The sequence below is a fragment of the Chelonia mydas genome, chromosome 8 (genome assembly GCF_015237465.2).
Source record: "Chelonia mydas isolate rCheMyd1 chromosome 8, rCheMyd1.pri.v2, whole genome shotgun sequence".
In the NCBI taxonomy this organism is placed as follows: Eukaryota; Metazoa; Chordata; order Testudines; family Cheloniidae; genus Chelonia; species Chelonia mydas.
Genome location: NC_057854.1, coordinates 29,161,304 through 29,185,589, shown reverse-complemented (window position 1 = coordinate 29,185,589; position 24,286 = coordinate 29,161,304). Strand labels below are relative to the sequence as shown.

The following is a 24,286-nucleotide window of genomic DNA, read 5'->3' as shown; positions in this document are numbered from 1 at the left end:
AAAGGAGAGCCTCTAATCTAGCAACATGAATCACTGAGACAATCTTGTTGTTTTTGTCTATGGGCCAGATCTTTGGAAGCAAAGCTTGCACCTCCTTTTCCAGTTCCAGCTTAATTCGCACACCCTTAGTCTTGGACCAAATGTTCAATGTTTTCCCTTTTTGAGAACAGACATAATTAATTTTCAGGGTATGTAGGTCAAAGAGTTGTCTTCAGTTCAAGAGTAAATGAACCAAGTTGAGGATTGGTGCTTGACATTTAAAGAAATTAATCTTTTACAAATATGCCAGTATTATTGTAAATTGGGGCCAGAGACTTGCAAGTTTTATTTGAAAGATGTTTTCAGCATGTCTTAGGGCTCGTGTATATAGGAACTCTCAGGAAAGTCACGATGCATTAACTCAAGCTGTGAAGTTAAGGCACATTAGACCCCTGCATGGTCTCTCTCATTCAGAAGTGAAGTGATTACCTGTAGCTTATACAATACTAATATTTTAAATAGTCTCTGTTTACTCTCTGTTTTCCACATTTTTGTGCACAATAAAATATTTCACTTGCACAGCACCTTCTATCTAAAGAACTCAGAATGCTGAACAGACAGCTGACACTCATGAGATCAGAGAGAGAGAGGCAAGTTGTGTTATCCCAGCTTTTGGAAATAGGTAAACTGAGGCAGCGGTTCTGCTTTACCTAGTGTCACACAGCAAATTAGTGTTATAATTAAAAGTCTGATTCAGCAGAAGACATTGTTCAGTTTCCAGGGTGCCTGAGGCCACTGAAGCCCTGAAAACCCAATAACACAGGCTTATGTAGTGAAGAAGTGAAAACTGGGCTCTGAATCATCAGGATTTCATGTGCAGATACAAGAGGTTAGAAAATGCTTTGGAAGGGTGTGCTTTCATTTTAACGCAGATCTTCAGAAATAGTCACCAGTAACTTCCAAGGAAACGTGCATAGTTGCATGAAAGATAATGTGAATATTGATACACATGGTGTTTGAAAGGCTGTTGTGAGAGTGTGTGTAGAACTTTTGGAAAAATTAACGCTGGGCTTTTTATTTTGCTTGTTGCTATGCTTAGTTAGCTCACAGAGGGTTTCAGACTTCAATACCAAGAGAACACAGAGTATGTGTGAAGTTGAAAGGATATCTACGGTATTGAATCATCTGCAAAATACTCCATTTACCAGGGATATGGAAAAGCATTTGTGCTGAGCACTTGAGAAATATTAAGCATGGCATCATCCCAGCTTCACTAGGATAACATGTCGAGCATGTAGGGTTTGCAACACTGCAGCGGGTGGCAGTATATTAGATGTGGCTGGGATCCTGTAAGTGCCGTGGAACACACAGTGCCAAAATAAAAGCTGCATGAGCTTTCCTCTTTGCTTTCAGCATCCCCCCCTTCCCCGAGACCTTTTGGAGTGAATGGTTCAAATGGAAAATGCCAAGCTGTTTGGTCGAGGCTTGGGTATCGGTGAAGCAGAAAGCACCTGTGCCAGTTGCTAAGCAAAGCCCCATCATGCCCACTCATTGTTCTTAATTTGGGGAGTGGGCTCTGCTAGTCCCCAGTCATTCCGGTATTTGATCAGGTGTGGCTCCTGTTTTTTTTACCTGGGTCTCCTGCTTCCCTGACCTTCAGAACTGGAGCATCCTGATAGATGTTCTCCCTTTCTCCTTTTGGCCTGGAGAGAGAACAAACAAGCACAACAAACGCGAGCCCTCCCCTCTGCCTAATGCTGGGGTTGGTGTGTTTGTGGCTAAACCAATGGATTTGTACCCAAGAACTGAGGTTTCAACTCCCATTTCTGCCACAGACTTCTGTGTGACCTTGGCAAGGTGCTTAGTCTCTCTGTGCTTTGGTTTGTCCCATCTGTAAAATGGGAATATTTCCCTACCTCACACTATGTTGATCATTAACATTTGCGGGACTCAGATCTGTGGTAATTGGGGTGGGGGAACATATAAGCACCTAGATGGAATATACATCATGAGCAATGTGAGGGAAAAGCAGCTATCAACCATATTCAACAATTTATCTATAGCTCCTCATGACTACTGTTTGTTTTCTAAAATTCCTACCTAGTTGAAACTGATGGGACTGCCTCAATCCCAGGGTAGGAAGCCTGCAGAGGTTTTGGGTTGTTGGTATTTACATAGTATTTATAGCATGATAGGCACTTCAGCTGCCATTGAAACAGCCCTGATAAGCTTCCTTTCCAGCCCTGATCCTGCAGTTCGATCCATGGATACGGACCCTCGCACCCATCTGGGGCCCAGTTGCAGGATTGGGGCCTGTGTTTTGACTGAGCACTCCAAGATGTAACAATGAAGAGGGGGAGTTGGGGACAGCAAAACAAGCATTCTGGTTAAGATAATGGGTTGGCTGTTTATCTGTCTATCTATCTATCTATCTTAATCTGTTTTATCTATCTTATCTATCTATCTCTTGTTCTGAGTGCAGACAGGTCTGCAAGAAGTTAACCAAACCTGAATCCAGCTGAAGACAAATCACCAAACCTGCCACTGAACACTTTAAAATGGAAGCTAGGTTCTCCAATGTTGCATGCAGCCACTTCTTCTGCCCCTGTTGACTCAGGGGACTGCTTCAGCCTTATAAAGACTATTACAGATTAGTCACAAAAAATATTATTTTAGTAACACATGATGTGAACCGTGATTTTAAATGAAAAATGTTACTTCAATAACCTTTTAGTTTAATTTGAGATATCTTTCTTATCTTAGCATGTGGTTATTTATTGGCAGAATTGACTGCATGGATTACTTGGTGATGCAAATCAAATAGAGAGAGAGACACTGCTAAGGGATCATTTCCTAAAACCACTGGGCAGATCCCTTCAGTTTCCTGTGATTGCACAGACTTTGGCAGACCAGAGACTTCCTAAACTTATAATCTGCTCTGAAATAACTCAAAGGAAAAGACCAGTGTCTGTGATGTAGATATGAACTCCATAGCACGTTCAGCTTTAGCCAGCAGGATTCAAGTCCAGTGGAACCTGCTTTAACAGCCACTCAAAGGACCAACAAAAATCAATTGCTTAACACAGGTAGTCTTTTAGTGATGGGGCAGAATTATAGTCGTTGATGCACTTGGAGATATTTGTGGCTGTTCTCTTAAAAACACAAGGCTGCTTAGTAAAGATGCTATTTTGAATAGATTTCACTGTGTTTTGTAGAGGAATGTCAGCTGGGCCTCCTAGCAGAAAAAATAAGCTTTTACCTTCAAGCGTTGGCCATCCTTAGCATTGAGTTCCGTGTGCTGCCATAACACTTGACTGAGTACTTGTAAGTGCTGCTGAGTGCATACTGACTCTGCACTGTTCTGGGTGTACCTCTCATCAGAATTATTTGCTCATTTCAATGTGTAACTAATATTGAAGAATAAAGTATATTTCTGTAAAGTTAAAACCAACAGCTTTCTCCAAACAAGCAGGTGAAAAAATAACCAGCCAGAGACTTCAAACCCAAGCAGTAGACCCATACACTCCCTACTAATGGCCATTATTGTAGTCCTGCCTTCCCAAAAGCCTGGTTTAAGAAATGTCTGTCATTCAGTAAAGAATGCTAGGTGATGTGATAGCTCTGAAGACTACATCCTTTCTGTCAATGCAAATGGGAAAACAAAAACAAAGCCCAATACACAAGATAGATTAGTCCAGCTGCTCTGTGTGTTACTAACTGAATTTCTCTTGAACTTTTCCCAATAGGGTCGGGACTGCAATATGCCCATTAATGCCTGCATTCAGAATCCATGCCAGAATGGAGGGACCTGCCATCTCACTGAGGCAAATAAAGACGGATTCAGGTAGTGGAGAGCGAATTGCATTTAAAGCAAGATGAGATGAATTTACCTTACATTTGTCTATTTTACACTAATGAAGTCTAATGGCTTCTTTACTGAAACTGCCATACATGACAAATAATTCTCTTTGCCAGACATGAAATTAATTTGGTTTCATTGGTGACATATTGTTTCCTCTAAAACAGGCCTCCCTATTTTCTCTTAATGGGACTCTCTCTAAAAGCTGTTTTGAGCATTCCCCTGATCTGCTTTGTGTTATCCAGAGACTAATTTTCTTGGGGGCATTTCAAACACACACACACCCTTTTTTAATTTGTAAAATGAGCATCTGTTGCTTGACAGCCAGATGCAAAATGTTTTCATGCTGAAGAATCTCATAGTCAAATAGGCTTTAAAGAAAGAATTGAACAATGGAGAGGTTATGTCAGTTCAAGGGTTTAGTGCCCATAAGAGAACAACCTCTATAACTTAACATCTTGGGCTTCAATCTCCCCACATGAACAGGTTGCAGCCTAGACCTTGCTCAGATAGGAGACTTCCAAGGGGAACCCAGGAAGTTGCATGAAGTGCTGATGGTGGTGGTTTAGAAAAAGTTACCCTTGCCTCTAAGGTAGTGTTTCTCCAGTTGTCCTGTGTGTCTAAGGGACTTTGCAGTGCACAGAGGGGTTGTTTTTCAGCTGAAACATAACACTGAGGCTCTGGCCACTTATCTGCATTAAGGATGCTAGAATGGTTTTTGGAAATTAGTTGCTGAGATCATGAAAAAATTGCTACTAAAGCCTTTATGCTATCTTTTACTCAAAACTTCCCCGTACGGTAGTTCCAGCTGCATACAGAACAAAAGGCTTACGTGATGTTCCTGTTGCAGGAATGACTGCTTTGTCTTTTCCCATATGCAGCATATCAATGATGGCTTGAGTGAGACACGGAATTGTAAGGGTTACCGATGGGGAAAACGCTGGTTAGGTTGCCTAGCCCACGCTCAGCAAACTGAGGATTATACTGTGTAGCACATCCTCAGATACATTTTCCAGTCTTACTTTTAAATGAGTCAGACTTTCTTTTAGAGCTGATCAGACAAACTTCTGATGCAACAGTATTCCACTGGAACATTAAGTTCTGTCAAAATTGAAATGCTTTGTGAAATCGAGCCAATTTTGCCAGAATTTTGTTTGGAGAAAAAATGCAAAAAAGGCCCCAACAGTGTCCAAACATCCTGTTTTGACATTTTCATAAGGAAATTTCTCATTTTGAAATGACATTTCATCTTGAATTTTATTTTTTATCATATTATATATTTATTATAATGCAAAAATGTTGACAAGTCAAAATTGAAACATTAGTTTTTCCAAAAGATGATGTTTCAAATGACTCGTAGACATTTAAAAAAACAAATTTTCATGGACAATTCTGAAGTTTTCTGTTTTTGCTCCAATTTGGAATGAAGCCAAAGTTTGAAATCTCAAAATCCTCCGTGAAAAGGAATGTCTGTCCCCCACACACCTCTGCTTTCCATCAATTCCCTTTTATAAAACACTGTCACTGAGTAGCTAGTCCCTGTGAATAGACCAGGCCCACCACCCCCAAGTCAGAGCAGGTGGGCCCAACTGAGCCAGTTAAAAGGGGCAGGGCTAAACCTGGGGCTATAAAGCCCTGTCAGAGAGAAGGAAGAGGAGGAGTGTTTGGGACTGGCTGTGCCTGGGAAGACGAACCACTGAGGGAGCTTATTCCAGTGGTGGGTCCTGGAACAAGTAGCCAGATGGTCAGGGAGGTAGCCTTGTGGCCAGTGTTCCCAAAGGGCAAACAGAACTGGCTGAGAGCAGAGCTGGCTGAATGAGATCTGTCTGTGAGCAGGGAGCTGACTGAGAAGGGAAGCTGGCTGGGACTGGTAAGCTGCAAAAAGCACAATTACTAGAGACCCTTGGAGGGGAGGCCATGAAACCCTAGGAGAAAGGGTGAGCTGAGGAACTGTGTTTTGTCTGTTATGGGCTTATATTTGGACAAATAAACCTACTTAAAGGAGACTGGGCTTGGCAAGGAGTGCTTGTTTAGCTGGGGAGAAGCCTTGCTGTGTCCCACATGCTGGGGGGAATGCAGGCACTTAGATCAGCCCCTGGTACAAGAGGAAAATGAGGTGGATCTTTGGTGCCCAGTGAAGATGGGGAAAACAGGCAGGTTGTTGCAGAGCAACGTTTGGCCATCAGGAGGTGCTCAGATGATGGCCACTGTATTACAAGTACCTTGGACTCCCATTCTGCTAGAGAAGATGTACTATAGAAGTATAAGGCATTATCTAAAAGTATCGGCGCTGATAGCTTAGGGGTGGCGGAGAGATAGCAGAGGAAGATGAGGAAACATTTTAAACAATGATTGTCTGGAGGGAAATCTTCCTCCTCCAGTGGATGTGCTACTCCTGTTGACATCCACTGGAGCTACATGCATAAATCTGTGTGCATCAAAATGGGAAAATATCCTCTTCGGTTGTATTCTGTAAGGAAGTGAATGTCAAAAAAATATTTTAATGAGAGGCCCCCTTAGAGTTTTCAGTTGTGTGGCCTGTGAAAGAAATTATATCTTCTATAGATTTTCTTCCCTGGAGGAATATATTAATATACAAACTCAGCTGCCAAGCTTGTCAAATCTTTATTCTTGTAAAAGGAAACTTAAGCCAAAGCTTTCCTCCTTATAAAATGCCAAGCGGTTTAACTCTCAAGTTTCTGTAGTCACAGACAAGCGAAATTACACTTTAAATAATGGTAAAGTGGTGACATAAGCCAGCCAAAGGCAGGAAATTCACAGTTAAGGCTGAGACTGTATCCTTGCACACACCCCTCCCTGGCTGTGCATAGATAGGGCCAGGGGCTCTAAACAGCAGGTGATTTCACTTCTCATTTTTGTTGCTGTAATCGTTAGCCACAATGGAGTGGGTGAAGGGCTTAGGTTCAGCTGGAGTTCTCAGATCCATTCTCTTGTCAGCTATTTTTCTTAAACATTTTTTTTTTTTTACTCTGAATCATTTTCATGCCTTTTATCATGGTGGATTTGTTTTCTTTCAAAATGAATAAATTAATTAATAAATGAAACTGAGTAGCTCAGGGGATTGGTAGTAGAACAGAAAGCCTTTCCTTCCTCTAAATTGCTGCTTCAAATCCAACTCAGTTGGCTAGGTCAAAGGTCACCCAGTGAAAGCTGCTTGGTGGTATTCATAAAATGCCACAGTAGTGTCAGGTACATCTGTGTCACAAAAGCCAATACTATCATTTAGCATCTTGTAGAACCTCCACTGAGACTGCAGTCAAGGTCCGCCTGGGACCTGGAGACAGAGCTACCCATTCTGACTCAGATTTAGCCCCCGATGAACAGCAGACCATTGTCAGTGAACTGTGAGGAAACTTACATAGTCTTGTGTTGCTCTGTCCAATTCTGTATATAAAGAGAGCTTCATTGTCCAGGACTGTTAGTCCTGTGCCTTCCACAAACACTAAGTTCACTTATCTATGTAAAAACCTGAAGCTGATAAATTCTGCAGTGTCAATGCCTCGTTGGTCAAGGATAAATGAAGCTCTTACAGGCTATCAAGTCATTCACTTGTTATGCAGGTGCACAAAGTTCATCTGCCAAAAAGCCATCTTTTTTTTTTTTTTTAAAGATTTACTCTGTGTACACAGGAGCTGACTTTTTAAAGCATGATAGATCATCTTTGTATGTATTTTGTTATCCAAATACAAAAATGATTAATCATAGCATGGACAAAGTGCAGCCAACCATTTTGAGTTTGCTGTCAGTACAGTTTAGCTCTGAAAAGTTACTCTAACAATGGCATTGTTAAGTTCCTTGTTCCATTGCATCTCACTGGCTCCTTACACATGTGCTCACTTTACAAGTAAAAAGATACGTATTCCTAAAAGCTAGCTCTGAAAACTCAACCTGGAATCTGAAAATCATTTGTTTTTTTTCCCATATCATGCATTTTCCCTCGTAATAAAGGTTCTGTAGGCCATATTCTGCCCTCAGTGGCAACTGTGCAATCCCATTGTCTTCAAATTATGCCTTCAGTTGCATGGATGAATCGGACTGATCCTGGAAGTTGAACTTAGTATGTTAAGATTCTGATGATGCAGAAGAAATAATAGACCACAGTGTAAGAAGTAAAAATCCACAATCACTTGATCAACCATATCTATGTCTAAATATGCAAAGGAAGCTGGTGTGTTATGTAAGACGTTGCTAATTTTACATAATCACTTTTCAGAGTAGAGCCAACTTCTAAGAATTTTTGTTTTTGTCACCCCAGAGCACTTCACAAGTTCTGTAGATACTGCACCTCTGAAGGGCAGCTACTTCTGGGGTAGAGGGAAGCAACTAACTTGTGCCCAGCATACTGCCAAACAATGAAAGGGAAATTATAGTCAGGAGCACCAGGGTCTCTGAGAACAGCAGTGTCATGAAATAACTGAACTGGAAGAGCAGGCTGAATTTTAATTTTTTTCATGGTTTTGGTCACAGTATCTAGGAGACCACCTCTCCCTATGTGAAACTGTAACGTTTGAGTGCTCAGGTAAACAGTCCCATAGCTTAATCAACAGCAGGTTAGAGCCCAGGAACTTTTCCGTTAATAATAACAACTAGCTCTTATATAGCACTTTTCATCAGCAGATCTCAAAGCACTTTAGAAACGGCCCATGTTATCTCCATTCCACAAATGAGTAAACTGAGGCACATGGTGGGGAAGTGACATGCCCAAGATCACCCAGCAGAGCCAAGAATAGAATTCAGGTCTCCTGAGTCTTAATCCATGCATTATCCACTGGGCCATACGGTATACTCATAGCTAGAGCTTACTTTCACCATTGGTTAGCAGGAATCCCAATTTGATGTCCTTCAGATTACACTGAAAACCTTATACTTTTCTTCTAGGCCGTGTTGGGAAAATATGTGCAGATCTTCCCAAATGACAACTCTTCCACCATCCAATCCAGACAGAGTTCCAATTTGTATGTTTTATCATTTAATTTCCACTGGCACCCATGATATATGCTGAGCACCATTGAACCAAACTGTAAACCCTGAATATGAAGGAACTCAAATGTGAAATTGCAGAACTACTAACTGTAGTGTGTAACGTATCATTTAAATTAGCTTCTGTACCAGATGACTGGAGGATAGCTAATGTGATGCCAATTTCTAAAAAGGGCTCCAGATGTGATCCCGGCAATTACAGGCCTGTAAGCCTAACTTCAGTACCGGGCAAACTGGTTGAAACTATAATAAAGAATGATATTTTCAGACACATAGATTAACATAATTTGTTGAGGAAGAGTCAACATGGTCTTAGTAAAGGGAAATCATGCCTCACCAATATACTAGAATTCTTTGAGGGAGTCAACAAGCATGTGGAACAAAGGGATCCAGTGGGTGTAGTGTACTTAGATTTTCAGAAAGCCTTTGATAAGGTCCCTCACCAAAGGCTCTTACGCAAAGTAAGCTGCCATGGGATAAGAGGGAAGGTGCTCTCATGGATTGGTAACTGGTTAAAAGTCAGGAAACAAAAGATAGGTATAAATGGTTAGTTTTCAGAATGGAGAGAGGTAAGTAGTGGTAACCCCCAGGCATCTGTTCGGGGACCAGTCCTATTCAACATATTCATAAATGATCTGGAAAAGGGGGTAAACAGTGAGGTGGCAAAATTTGAAGATGATACAAAATTACTAAAGATAGTTAAGACCCAGGCAGACTGCGAAGAGCTACAAAAGGATCTCTCAAAACTGGGTGACTGGGAAACAAAATGGCAGATTAAATTCAATGTTGATAAATGCAAAGTAATGCACATTGGAAAGCAAAATCCCAACTATACATATAAAATGATGGGATCTAAATTAGCTGTTGCCACTCAAGAAAGAGATCTTGGAGTCATTGTGGATAGTTCTCTGAAAACATCCACTCAATGTGCAGCGGCCGTCAAAAAAGTGAACAGGGTGCTGGGAATAATTAAGAAAGGGATAGATAATAGGACAAAAAATATCGTGTTGCCTCTATATTAATCCATGGTACGCCCACATCTTGAATATTGTGTGCAGATATTGTTGCCTTATCTCAAAAAAGATATATTGGAATTGGAAAAGGTTCAGAAAAGGGCAACAAAAATTATTAGTGGTATGGAATGTCTTCAGTATGAGGAGAGATTAATAAGACTGGGACTTTTCAGCTTGGAAAAGAGATGGCTAAGGGGAGATATGATTGAGGTGTATAAAATCATGACTGGTGTAGAGAAAGTAGATAAGGAAGTGTTATTTACTACTTCTCATAACACAAGAACTAGGGGTCACCAAATTAAATTAATAGGCAGCAGGTTTAAAACAAATATAAGGAAGTATTTCTTCACACAGTGCACAATAAACCTGTGGAACTCCTTGCCAGAGGATGTTGTGAAGGCCAAGACCATAATATGGTTCAAAAAAGAACTAGATAAATTCATGGAGGATAGGTCCATCAATGGCTATTAACCAGGATAGGCAGGAATGGTGTCCCTAGCCTCTGTCTGCCAGAAGCTGGGAATAAGCGACGGGATGGATCACTTGATGATTACCTGTTCTGTTCATTCCTTCTGGGGCACTTGGCACTGGCCACAGTAGGAAGGCAGGATACTGGGCTAGATGGACCTTTGGTCTGACCCAGTAGGGCCATTCTTATGTTCTTTTGATGGAAACCACTTCAGGCCTATGCTTGCACCCAGATCTCTGAATTGGAACATCTGACTACAAATTGAAATAAAGAATGAGACATAAATAATAACACAAAGACTTGCCCTGGAACAGAGTAACTGGTTGCCAAATTTCATTAATTATGGTGACATTTCCATTCTTAACAAGAACCAAATAAACCCTCCTGTTGTAATATTGTACAATAACAATCCCATGTACTGTAATGTCCCTATTGTAAACTTTGGTGAATTGAACTATTACTGTAGCAGTGTTTAATTACATACAGTCCCAGTCAGGATGTGGCAAGAAGAGGGTGAAATATTCATAGAATATAAAAATCACCAGCACAATCTCCTTTTGTTGTTTTCCTTTACATTGAAAGAAAGATGTCTCCTTCCAGACTGAGACCTTGAATGCCAAGTTGCAGCCTGGAGCACATTTTTAAGGCTGAGTTACAAACCCCTGAAAAATGGGGTTTTGGAATGGAAATGGGTGACAGGATAAATGCACAAATTTGTTCAGTTAGATTTCTTTACCCTCCTTCTGCTCTCCTTGCCACAAAAGGTGCTGTGCCAGCTCTTCTCTTTCTTATCTGCCTCCTGCGATCCCCTGGATCATTGCAGGGTCAGAAAGAGGACATTTTTTATTGGTACTAATGAGGCAGAGCCAGACAAAGAAAATATTTCATATTGATTTATTGTGTTTTAAATTGAATTGATCGGAGCCGTTTGTTTTTAATCATTTGCTCTGAAGAGTTTCCCCTCCCTTCTAGCTCTCATGACCTGTGAACGGTCAGTATAGGTCTGACGGAATGTAGCTGTCTGCTGCTAACCTATGCACTTGTGCTAATTCCCTTCTGGAAGCTTTCCAGTCATGATGGGGTTGAGAGTGCGTGCACACACTCTCTCTCTCACACACACACACACACTTTGCTTCACAGTTTTTATTCCCTGGGTTTCCATGAGAGTGGATGTTTCGGCTGCCCATGTTTCAGGGGAACCCAAGTTTACTCCTTGAGGTCGTGCTGAGGCATGTGTGGAGTGTCCATGTGCAGCCAATCCTTATTGCAGAGGAGGAAGAGAGGGAAAGCCAGCGTCATTCTCACCATACTGGATCCATGCACCCAGCCTAGAAGGGCTGGGGCTCTGCTAACAGCTACCTGTTTCTTCAATACAGAGCCTCCACTTAATACCAACCCTTGTCTATATGCCTCAGTCCTACCTCCATGATAAGTACTTCCTCCGGAGCCTGACCACCTGAGCAGTAAATGTTACCACCGCACACACACAAGCCTTGTCTGCATTTGGAAATAGTCTGGATTCAGCAGTCAGTAGCCAGCAGTTGGTATGGCGACAATGGTGCTTTCCACTCCAGGCAGCAGTAGTAGTAATAATAATAATAAATTAATACTTACCTCTTCTTTAGAACTTTTCATCTGTCAATCTCAAAACCCTTTACAAACGTGGTCAGTATCATTATCCCTATTTTAGCGATAGAGTTGAGGCACAGAGAGGGGAAGTGACCTGTCCAAGGTTACCCAGCAGGCCAGTAGCAGAGCTGGAAATAGAACCCAAGACCCCTTAGTGCTCTATTCACTGGGCTACGCTGTCCTGTAGACAAAGGCAAGCCAGGATTTGCTTTATAATGTGGTTTTGCAATTATGCTTTATATGCCCAACCCCCTAAATGTCCTTGTCTACAAGTAAAGGGCAGCTGTATAAATTGCTGAATCAGGGGTTATTCCTGAGTATTGATGAGGCCATACTCCCTGTGATGAGTCTCTGAACCAGCCAATTCCCAGCCTTTCCAGTCCACCCATTTCCCCCATATATGCAAACTATTGAAGGCTGCCTAAGACCATGATCAGCTGATTCTACACTGGACCCCACAACCTCAGCTCCACTCAGCTCCTCATAGAGTTTAAGGCTCTCTGCAAACTCAGGCAGATCCCTCTGCGTTGGTTTACACTTGGGTCACATTTTCAAGGTTTTCTTCACAACCATAACAACTAGATGTCCTAAAAATTGTGGAAACTCTGGGGACCAACTGAGCCCTTTCTGCACTGCCGTCTAGTCCTCCATACTCCCTTAAGTGGGCGCACTCTACATTTTCAGAAAATAAAGTATTTAATGCAGTAGTTCTTTGTCCAAGTCCTTACAAACCCGGTATTTCTGTCCTTGTTTATTTGGTCTGTTGTTTGGGTATGTTACCAAGGTATTGGGAGACAAGGTAGGTGGGGTAATATCTTTTATTGGACCAACTTCTATTGATGTGAGAGACTAGCTTTTAAATTTACACAGAGCTGTTCTTCAGATATTGGGAGTCATAAATACTTAGGATGTGGACAGTCACACCATTTAATTTAATTACTCTTTCCTGGTTGATTCTTGGGTACTGAAGGAGCTAAAAAGTGCTGATACCTTAACGCTTAAAATACTCTGTTTGGAAGATCCATTAACAAACATTTGTTGTTTGGATTGGAGACAAGGTGGTAATGAGATCAAAACTTTCGCTTCTACCTCCCTAATTCAAATCCAGTCTAGGTTGTTAATAGTGAAAGAGTTAGAGCCATTTAACAGTTTCCTATTCATGTGTGATGATGTGTGTTGGTGTCCTCAGTCCAGTTCTTGGTGGACAGGTACCTACAAAACCAACACTGTTGTTGCAATCAACACCCTTGCTGGTTATGCAGAGAAACCAAGAATTTGATTAGCCTTGGTGAGTGATCTTAACCTGTCACCCTAGAGTTGGTCAGTACAGTTCAGGGATGAGGCACAGCAGCAAGCAGGGCAATGGAGGTGTAGGGGAGATGAATTCTTCTGCCCATGCTGTACCTTTTCTGTAGATAAGTATAGTAATATAGTGTCCAGGCTTGTCACTGTGGCATCTATCACCAAACTTGCTAGTAATGTGAATGCCGCTGTGTTGCAACAGCAGAGAGTACAGCTCATCTGTATCAGTTTTCATCCCACTCCAGTACCTCCTCCCTGCTCAAAAGCAAAGTTTGAAATCCAAACTAACTTTTTCTCTGTTTTTTCTATCCCCACTCCAAAGCTGTTCTTGCCCTCTAGGGTATGAGGGGGAGAGATGTGAAATAAACCCAGATGACTGTGAAGATAACGATTGTGAGAATAACTCCACGTGCATGGATGGAATCAACAACTATGTCTGTCTCTGCCCTCCTAATTACACAGGTAAGGAAGGACCTCAGCCAAAGGGCATAGGGAGCTGAGGGAAGCAGTTGAAGGAACTTCCATCCACCTGGGGCACTATAAGAAACTGGTCCGCTCCCACTTGGTGAGATCACATGCATGGAATTAACCCGGGTTCTGAGTAGATTTTAAAGTACCCAAATTGCAAGTGTGGTGTCAATGAATTCCTGCTCATCCAGTAAGCAGAGGCAAGAAAAGAGGATAGTTTTGCAAAGATGCTGCTCCAGCAATATGTCTGACCCTTAATCCAGAGAGATCACTGCTACCCCTGAGAGAGTGTAATTCAAACCAGAAGGAGGCTTTTGGGAAGGGTCAGAGGGGAAAATCTATTACTGTCTTGGCATATTTTGTACACATGCACTTCCCCAGGTCAGAAGTTACTGGAACTACAGTTAAAATATATAAACAAGAAATTCTCAAGTTCATCTGTTGGTTAGAGAAATTTGTACTTTTCCACAAAAGTGTTAACAAAAGTGTTTCCAGTACTGAGCTTAGCTCGATATACGTCTGCTTAGCGTTTCTGAGGATAAAAGTGACTCCTGTTTCAAATTATACTATAATAGTAACACTTATAAAATGACTTCCAACTAAAGATCTCAAAGCACTGCACGTATTAATGAACGAACCATGACAATACCCCGGTTAAGTCACCTCCATTTTACAGATAGGGAACTAAGGCACAGAGGCTAAGTGATTTGCCCTCGGTCATAAAGTGAGTGAGTGAGAGAGCTGGAAATAGAACCCAGATCTCCTGACTCTCTGTCCTGTGCTTTAGATGTCTTCCTTCCTAAATCTTCTGTAGGGCTAGGAACCCTCTTAGCTCAAAAATTAAAAATGGTGCCTCTCAGATGACTGCTGGGATAGATACTTCACTCATCACAAGCCACTCAAGCCCATCACAAGCCACTGATCTCCTCTGCTCAGTATACAGGGGTAAAAAAATATCCATGTTAGTTCCTATTTTGATGCTTTTGAAATAGGTTTGTTACTCTATGAGCATGGAGCACTAATGACGGGCTTCTCATACGCTGGAGGGTATTACATATCACTGGAATTAATAAGTATAAAGTTGGAGTGGCTTGGTAAGTGACAGGGAAGTCTTCTAGAATTTCCCAAACTCTTTAAAAATGCTTTTTATAGCCAATAGGAGAGGCCTGTGTAAACCTTTGGCTGGGGAAAAGCCTTGTGACTTGAATGAAAATTTATTAGAGTTTTGTATCTACTCCTTCTGCCAAAATACTCGGCAAAGCTTAGGCTGGGCCAGAGCAAAGAACTTTGTTTCTAGTATGTTGAGCCAATTGTTCTTATATGCACTGTATGAAGGTGAGCTTTACATTGCTGATACCAAATAAAACTCCTTATATGGTGATAATGGCTTTACGTTTACAAAAGGAAGTGTATTTGAGCAGCTAAGCAAGAGATAGCTAGCAAGGAACTGAATCCAATGCACAATGAACATGTTCTATCCTTTTTAACAGCCTCATGATGGGCTATAATGGCTCTTGCAGACAAAAACACCAGGAAAAGGGATGGAGTAGGATTTTTCTGCAGATTGTACCTGTCAGTGAATCATTTCTGGTTATGGCCAAAGAATTTTTATGACACTTCAGAGTCAGATTTGCAGATATTTTCAATCATAATCCAGCTCACTATTACCAGAATGAATGAGTGAATATTGCCTTTTGTAAGCTGTTCATCAGCTAGAGTGTACCAGATCATCAAATAGCTATGCAGTAAACTCCTTGGACCTGATTTTAGTTTCAGATGCATGATACACACTGCATATACAATATCTGGGGCCTAGAATATTAACCCTTTGTATACAATATCTGGGGCCTAGAATATTAACCCTTTGTACAGCCAATAACTATTTGATTGCAATTGAAACAAATTTGATTATAACTATAAACAATAAGGCTGAAAGTCTGGAGAACGGTAGTATGCATGGTTGTAGAGGTGTGATAGGACTTGCATATAACGAAAGGCTGAAAAAATCACTTGGAAAGGAGAAGAGTTAGAGGAACTTTGTATATCTAAAAAGTAATTGAGCAGGATAAACTAATAACTAATTATATGGTTTTGCAAGCTAAAATAAGATTAATGAAATATCATGCTTCAAAGAATAAGCTAACCACTGCGAGGTCAGAAAGGAATTTTCTCCCATATTCAGAATTCTCCAATGGACTATATGCATTCCTGGTTTTTGCATTATGCCAGTCTCTTGGAATTATCCAAGATTTTCTTTATTTCCTCAGAATCGCCCTGCTTTGTTATTTTGTGTTTCTCTAATTTTACCATTATGCCCTTTTTGGGAAAAATATGCCAAGTATGAATCTTGCTTTCATTGGTTAAAATAATGAAGGCTGTAAATTTCTCTTCACGGAATAGTTTTCCAAATGTTTTCCTTTTCTAGCTGATCCTAGATGAAAAATGTCCAATATGGTAAATGACTACAGAGGGGAGGAATTTACCACACCCAAGGCCCCATTTTGGTATTATTAAATATATTCTTGACTCTCTCAGAGTTCCTTCCCATCCAGTGATCTCAAAGTGCTTTACAAACATGAATGAACTGAGCCTCACAGCCTTTCTTTGAAATAGGTAAGAATTGTCTACAGACGTCCATACTGAGGCATAGTAATGGCATGTTACTGGCTGAATGTGACAGAGAGAGATTCAATGGTTGAAACAAAAGTAAAAGGCCTGAATCTCTTCACTCAAGGCGTTAGCCATAAGACAAGATAATGTTTTCCATTTTATTCATTAAGTTCAACAGTTGCAAATATGGGTGCCTAAATTTAAGCAATTAAAGCCATATTTAGGCTCTGTGACACAGTGTCCTTAACTCCCCCTGCCTCAACTTCCTCTCGCTGGAGGAGTAGTTTAGCCCTACAGCTAAACAAAAAACTCTACTTCTTCCAGGATAGACAGTTCAGAAGAAGTCTAAGGTTAACAATGGACCAGAAACTAGTTGAACAGTTTGTTGGAGCCCTCTTGATGGTCTCAGCAATCTTCCATCTTGATTCAGGGAAATGTGGGTGAACTCCTAACCATGGACTTCAAAACAGGAACCTACCACTTGGTTCCTGTCTCAAGCTTTCAGATCTTCCTTTGTTTATGGCTTCTTTCTTCACTCTGCTGGTCTCTTAACTTCGTTAAGAGACTTGGCTATATTTGGCTTTCTTGCTTAAAAGCATCCCCCTCCGTGTACTCCAGAAAATGGTTTACTGCTAGCCCCCGCAACTCTTTCTGCCCCAGGAGTCTCTAACAAAGCCCACAGAATTTTCCTGGAGTTCTTTAGAAGCCTCCAAGGCTTCTTTTTGACTTGTTCTCATGTGTGGGTTGTGGGGGAGGGCGGTTGAGAGAAAGAGACACCCAGAGCTTGTTCTTACCCCCTCATCAGTCTTGCATGTACTGTCTTACTGTTTTAATGGTGGTATTCAAACACTGTCATCTGTGTGGGATTGGCAGCTCAAACGATCATCCATGAATTTATGTGAACGCTTGGCCAGAATCTGAGCAGTCCCAAACCTGAGCTGGTCTTTGAAATTTTTGAAACATTTTAGTTAAACTTTTGTGTGTTTCTTTTAATTTCATGCACCCCTGCAATCTGTGTCCTTAGTCAGAAGCAGAAATGAGTAGATACCACAAGGAATTTGGGAAACACTAGAAATTTCTTTAAAAAGCCTGATCTAGTGAGTCTTAGCAAATGTATTCAACTCTCTTTGGTCTGGCAATTGGGATCAGGTTTGAAAACAATTTCAAAAAATTACCCATATTAAATAAAATAGCCTCTTTCTAAAACAGATGGCATCCCGGGAAGGAGGGAATGGGGGCTGTAAGATTATTTCCTTGTGAAAGGTTTGTCGCCATTAGCTTGTATCACAGAAAAATAAGTAGAAACAATTTCTGGTGTTGCATGTTAGCAAGATGAGCCTAATGCATTTTTACCTCAGAGGACCTTGCAGTCTCTTGGGTTAGATGTTGTTGTCACAGATTTTTTGTTGTTTTTCCCCTTTTCAACTCCACGCTATTCACTGTTTGTGAGTGATTACAGTTTCTCCCTCTGGCCCAGCTTACTGCAGGGCTGTTGCCTGTCCAAAGCCAAGTACTTAAGTAAACAAAATTACTCTGGAGGAAAGATGCCTTGTGGTGACTTGTGGTTGCCACTAGTTTATGGAGCTTTGCTAGCTTGCTTCACATAGCTAACCATTGTGGTCAGATGGCTCAGAACAATCTCAGTGAGGGGCCCCAATTGCAGTGCCGAGTTGAACTTATCTGAATCATAGCTCTTTAGATTGGTTTGTTGCCTTTGCATGTTTTTAGTTCATGTGTCACACATACAAGCAGGAAGTTTTCTGATAGTGTGGTTTCAAGTATTTCTTCTGTAAGTTCACCAAGGATTTGAGCTATTACATGTGTATCTAAGGCCTAAACAAGTTCCTAACTATTAGCCAGTTTCAGAACTATGGGATCGTCCTTAGCCATAATTTGCTTGAAAGAGAAAGCAAGTAATGATTAGGGTTTGGTGCACCCATCCTTTAATCTGAGAGATTCTTGCTCTCGGTGGAAGTTTTCCAGTTTAGTTACTTGGCAAATGTAAAATTTGTTTGTTTTCTGTATAGAAGACTAAAGCAGGAACCCCAAGTTTTTGCTTGCAGAATCAAAGAATATGAACACCAAAAGAGCTGGATACACATAACTGACACAAGGATCTTGGGCCCATTCCTGCTGTCATTGCAGTCAGTCTGAGTTTTCCTTGAAAGCGATCCACATGTTTACCTCCCTCAGGTCAGACTATGATAATTCATTGTGCAGGGAATGAAGGTGAAAGCAGCACAGCAAATGAAAATACAGCAGTCTGATTCCTTAGCTCTGCACCCTACCTTGGCTCCCAGCTTGCTTCTGGTGCCAGTTCAAATCCCTAGTCTAATCCTTAATGCTGCCCATGGGTTGGGACCCAAAGGTCAGACTTCCTCTGCATTCATGGCCCACCAAGACAGCCACACATCTGTGGAACAATGAGACTAATACTGCCTAGGACAGAGGTGGGCAAACTACAGCCCGCGGGACTGTCCTGGCCCAGGAGGCTAGCCCCCTGCCACTCCCCTGCTATTCCTCCTCCCTCGCTCTGGGCCGCCGTCACAATGCTCTGAGCAGCAGCACAGCTGCAGATCCGCGGCCTGACCCTGTGCTCTGTGCTGTGCGGTGGTGTGACTGGCTCCAGCCGGGTGGCATGGCTGCCTGTCCTGGTGCTCCAGGCGGTGTGGCTGTAACGCCACCAGCCACTGGTGGTCCAGGCAGCACGGTAAGGGGGCAGGGAGCATGGGGGGTGGATAGAGGGCAGGGGAGTTCGGGTTGGTGGTCAGGGGGCGGGGGTGTGGATGGGGGCGGGGCGGTCAGAGGGCAGGGAACAGGGGGTTGAATGGGGGCAGGGGTCCCGGGGGGGGCAGTCAGGAAGGAGAGGGGGGGTTGGATGGGGCAGCGGGAGGCAGTCAGGGGCCAGGGAGAAGGGAGAGGGTGGATGGTGGGTTGGATGGGGTAGGAGTCCTGGGGAGGCCATCAGGGGGCAAGGAGCAGGGGAGGTTAGATGGGGGCGGGGGCCAGGCCATGCCTGGCTGTTTGAGGAGGCACAGCCTCCCCTAACCGGCCCTCCAAACAATTTCAGAAAAAAGTTTGCCCACCCCTGGCCTAGGATAGAGTTTGTGAGATCTGAACATAGGGTGCTCTAGGGTGATGAGCCCCAACCTCTGAACATCCTGCTAGAGGATTAGAAGCCAAGCAAAAACCTAACCGCTTTCATAGCAAGTTATAATATTCAGTAAATAAGGCAGCATGTTAAACTGCCAAATCTAGGAGAAGTGGACAACACTGTCGACAACTCTATGTGAACGTTAATTACTGTATTCAGCGCTCGGTGGGCACATTAGAAATGCCAGCAAGAGGTAAGCAGGTATCCTTGTATATAAATTATTCTAGGAAGATTGCTATATTTTAACAACTGGTATGCAAAGAAACAAGCTGTACTTTATCTTCTGTACTACCTTCTGCTAGACATTAGAGTAGATGCAGCCAACTTCAAAGGAAAAAAGTGGGCTGAAGATTCCTGTGACTTACTTCCATAAATTGGAGCATAATTTGGCCAAATGTGTTCAGTTGCTCTGTTGGGGGTGCAAGTTTAATTGACATCTCCCATTAGGCTTGAAAGCACTACAGGGACCTAACCCAAGAATAAAGTGTCCACAAATAATGTCTGTACTACACTAATAGGCACAAAAGGGATTTTCTTCAGCACTGAGACATGTCTTATTCCAATTTCCATTCTTCTTCAACATAAGAAGATAGGAATTACTATATTGGGTCAGCTCAATAGTCCATCTAGGCCTGTGTCCTGTCTCTGACAGTGCCAATATCAGATGCTTCAGAGGATGGTGGAAGAAACTTCAAAATGGACACTTGTGGAATATCCTTCCAAAAGGCAGAATTTCTAAATAATGCCCATTAGTTAGTAATTCATTCTTGCCCTGATGCATGAGGATTTGTCCCTTACCAAATCTTTAGCCGAGCTAATGTAAATATGGTTGTTCTTATATATATATATATCTAACAGCATAATTGCCACCAATGCTGTAAAAGTCCCCCTCTGAATGGCAGGGAAATAGACTTAGATGACTTAACAGCTTATGTGTGTACAACACTTATTGTGATCTCTCTCTCCAAAGTAATATGTTTTGTCTGTCTTTAAATTTCTGTGATTGATAGGGTTTGAATTCCTTTCTCACCTTAAGGATGTCCCAGGGCATCAGTACACTACAGCATCTTGTTCTAAAGTCAAATCTTCCTGGTGCCTTAAACAAGAAGCAGTGTTCCTTTGGGAGATTGTGTGAGCTTTTTCCTTATCTTGTCAATGGAGAGAAGCAGAACACATTCTTTGCTCAAACACATGGGAATACTGCTGGAATCCCTGCTTTTCTCCCCACATCTTATCTGATTGAGCTCTGGTTTCACTGGTACCACAAAGGGCAGTGGTAGCTGCTTGGTTCTCAGTATTTCTGAAAATCAAGCCCCTTACTTGAGTACTTAAATATGAATTAGGAGTCAAACTTTCAGCTACTACTTTTCAAAATCTTGCCCAAATGTTTGAAGGTGAAAAAAATCTCCCCCTAATATCGGAGTTTACCATAAGCAGTCTTAAATTATTTTCAAAGTAATTATTTTCCTGATAAAAATTATGAGTTCAAGATTCTCTGTTTGTCAAGCAAGGGTTGAGTCCAGAACTGAGGTTTAGAAATCAGCTACTGTGCATCCAGCCTTAAATTTTTGCAACAAAACCTCTCATTGAATTTTTAGCAAATGGGTTTGGTGCATTTGCCTGGCAACTGAATGGACTGTCTCCATAAGGACTTTGGCTGCGACTTTCCTGTGTGCGTCATTTCAGTGAACAAACACAATGGATTGAGGCAAAATCTGGGGTTGGAAAATATTGGCTTTTACTTCTAAATGTTGAGCTTGGTAAACCCTGACCAGCAGGAAGAGTCTCATGTAAAAAAATAATCCAAGAAGTATGGATCTGGACTTTAAATCTCTTCAAAGTTCAGGGGTTGGGCTCAGCCCGTTATAAAGGTAAGGGCCTATCAGCCATGAGATTCATAGGCGCCAACTTCTCCTGGCACTGGTGGGTGCTCGCACCCCCGTGCCCTGCCCCTGCCCCGCCTCCATTCCAACCCCTTCCTCAAAGTCCCCACCCCAACTCTGCCCCATCCCTGCCCCTATTGGACTCCTTCCCCAAGTTCAAATTTAACACCTCTCTCCTAAAATTGTGTGGAGTGTCGTTTGCTATGAGGTGGGGGACAGTTGCTCCACCAGACCTTGGTTTCCCTCCTCCCACCCAGACTATTCATACCCTTGCCAGTCAACAGCACTGCGGTGTCTTCCCCCAGGCCAGTGGGAGCCAATCTGAGGCTGTCTGGGCCAGGGCTCCTAATCTCCTCATTGTTAGCACCAACCCTATATTCCACTGGTTGGATAGGAAGCAGCAGCAATGGCCTGGGCCAGGCCCCAGTCCCTGCCCCAAGCCAGCCATCGGTGAGAGAGACACCTCGCTCCGAGGGACAGGATTGGCATTCCACTGCTCCAGCCCCCTCAGGGATGGGACCAACTCGTTTACCCCCCACAAGCAGCCATTGCCTCAGTGGGAAGGTGGAAGTGGGGATACTGACACAACTTTGCTCCTCCCCTCTGATTTTTCTGAAATGACGCCCCTGTTTGTGGGTGTTTGGAGCCGCAAAACTGACATGTTGTGAAATGCATCATTGGAGTGTCCAAGATAGATGGATCCAATGTTTTGGCTCAGGTCTGTTAAACTTCATCAAGCATCAGCATTACTCCTGATTGGCAATAATTTCTCTGCACAGCATGTTCTGGCACATTCTCAGTAACGTCTACCACTGATGAAGCCAATCAGCTTTTGGGTGACAGTGGCCTTGATTGCTAAGGACTATTTGAAATTTCCACTTGGCATTGCCTTTTTTTTTTTTTTCAGCGTAAAGGGGAAGGAGAAAGAGCAGGGGAATCCATGTCTCTGTGGAACATTAGTCACTATTGGGTATCCAACGAGTAACTTCTCACGAGGACAGCTGTAGTGTGTAGTCAGCTCTTACCGGTGTGGCCAGAGGTAATGCACCTATTTTGGCTCACTGAGTACAATTAAGAGGACTGTAACATACTACTTAACAATTCAAATATATGTCTCTTTCCTTTGCAAGCTGTAAAAGTTAGCCCAATACATAACAGCCAGCCTGTCTCCATCCATTTCTCCATCCTAAACCTATGTTTATAGGTTATATTGTTATATAAACAATAATATTAATCCCCTAAAATCAGGCAACACTGCCCACAAACACTTCCCTTTTTCCTATTTAATCTTGTGAAGTTCTTGACAGCATTGTTACCCTTAGCCTTGAGGTTCTGTAAAAGTTGTTTTCACATAAGACTGAGAATATTTTCCATGCCATGTTATTAATTATTTTGATTAATATTAGAAATGAGAGCAAAGGATTGCCTAAGTGACACTGCAGACAATAAAACTGAGGAACACATGGTACTTGGAGGCAAGTTACAATGTGGGTGTTATGATCATTTCAAAGTTGGGATTGGAAAAAAAAAACGTTGACACACCCCACCTCGCCTTTTTTCCCATTAGGAAGGAACAATATAATTCAGATCATGGCTCTAAAAATCTAACATGGTGTGAAATAAATAGCACATATGCCAATGTGGTCATTTAAATAATAAACAAAATAATTAAATCAAACCAACTGCATGCAAAATGTTTCTGTCTCTGTTGCTGTTTTGTTTTGTTTTGTTTTTGATCACGGAGCTGTATAAATATGCCAGCCTAGCAGCTCCTTGTAAGTGGTGAGAACTGTAAAAAGAGATTATTTTAGAATGACCAATGTCCCTCTTTAGGATTTCATTGAACCAAATAAAAAAGGGGGTGTCAAGGTTCCTTCCCCACTCTGAACTCTAGGGTACAGATGAGGGGACCTGCATGAAAAAACCCCTAAGCTTATTTTTACCAGCTTAGGTTAAAACTTCCCCAAGGTACAAACTATTTTACTTTTTGTCCCTGGACCTTATTGCTGCCACCACCAAGCCTCTAACAAAATATAACCGGGAAAGAGCCCACTTGTAAACGCCTTTCCCTCAAAATCCCCCCAAGCCCTACACCCCCTGCATTTGGCTGACCAGCAGGGTGTGCTGCAAAGCCTGTCCATTCTTGCAGACTTTGGTGAAAGGAGAGAGGGTGTGGGATATACAGTGTGGATTTTGTTTTGGTTGGGCGAGTAATGAAAATTTTGGTTTTATGTATGTATGGCAGGTGTTTTTACCTGTATGTACCTAGGGTGGAGTTGACTAGGGGAGGTTAGTGTGGAGGATGATGTTGGTGGTTGGGAAAGTGTTGCATTTCTTAGGTCTTGTCTATATTGGTGGCAGCGTGTAAGGTACGTGTCGCTGCATGCTACAGTGAAAGGCAGGCTGCGTCTGCATTGTGGTGCGTAGCTACATGCCGCAGCGAAAGCCTCTGGAAGTGGGGAGGCAGCGGGGAGCTAAAAATAGCTGTGTAGATGTGGGAGGCACTGCTTGGGCATGTCGAGAACTGTGTAGGGTTCTGGCATGTGTTGAGTCTCCTCATTTAAGCAGTACCTCACCATATACACTGCTATTTTTACATGTGCTGAGGGGCGGGGGGATACAGTGTATGTATTCTACATGCTGCTGTTAGTGTAGCCATAGCTTTAATGTGGTGGAATGCCCGCTGTATAAAACACTTTTGATAAAATTTTAAAAAGCTGTTTAATGCCTCTAGAGCCCAGCATAGCCTGTGTGCAAATAATTAACAAAATGACATAATATTTGGAAGTATCATTTTTCAGAGAAAAACTTGGAATAGACCTTTTATTGCTACAATAACTAGGAGCCCAAAGCCATGCACAGAAGTAAAAAGGGCCACATTTTCCCCTCAGAAACATGCAATCAGATGGCCACTGAATG

The 24,286-nt window shown here is 42.2% G+C and overlaps 1 protein-coding gene across 2 annotated transcripts in view; it reads left to right on the top strand.

Annotated features, from left to right (window-relative positions):
- SLIT3 (slit guidance ligand 3) overlaps positions 1-24,286 on the top strand; it is a 798,441-nt gene that overhangs the window by 714,152 nt on the left and 60,003 nt on the right. For both annotated transcript variants that reach the window (XM_037906776.2, XM_043553076.1), the window contains 2 exons: positions 3,726-3,823; positions 13,575-13,714. In XM_037906776.2, coding sequence (XP_037762704.1) covers positions 3,726-3,823; positions 13,575-13,714 — 238 coding nt within the window. The remainder of the gene's footprint in view (positions 1-3,725; positions 3,824-13,574; positions 13,715-24,286) is intronic.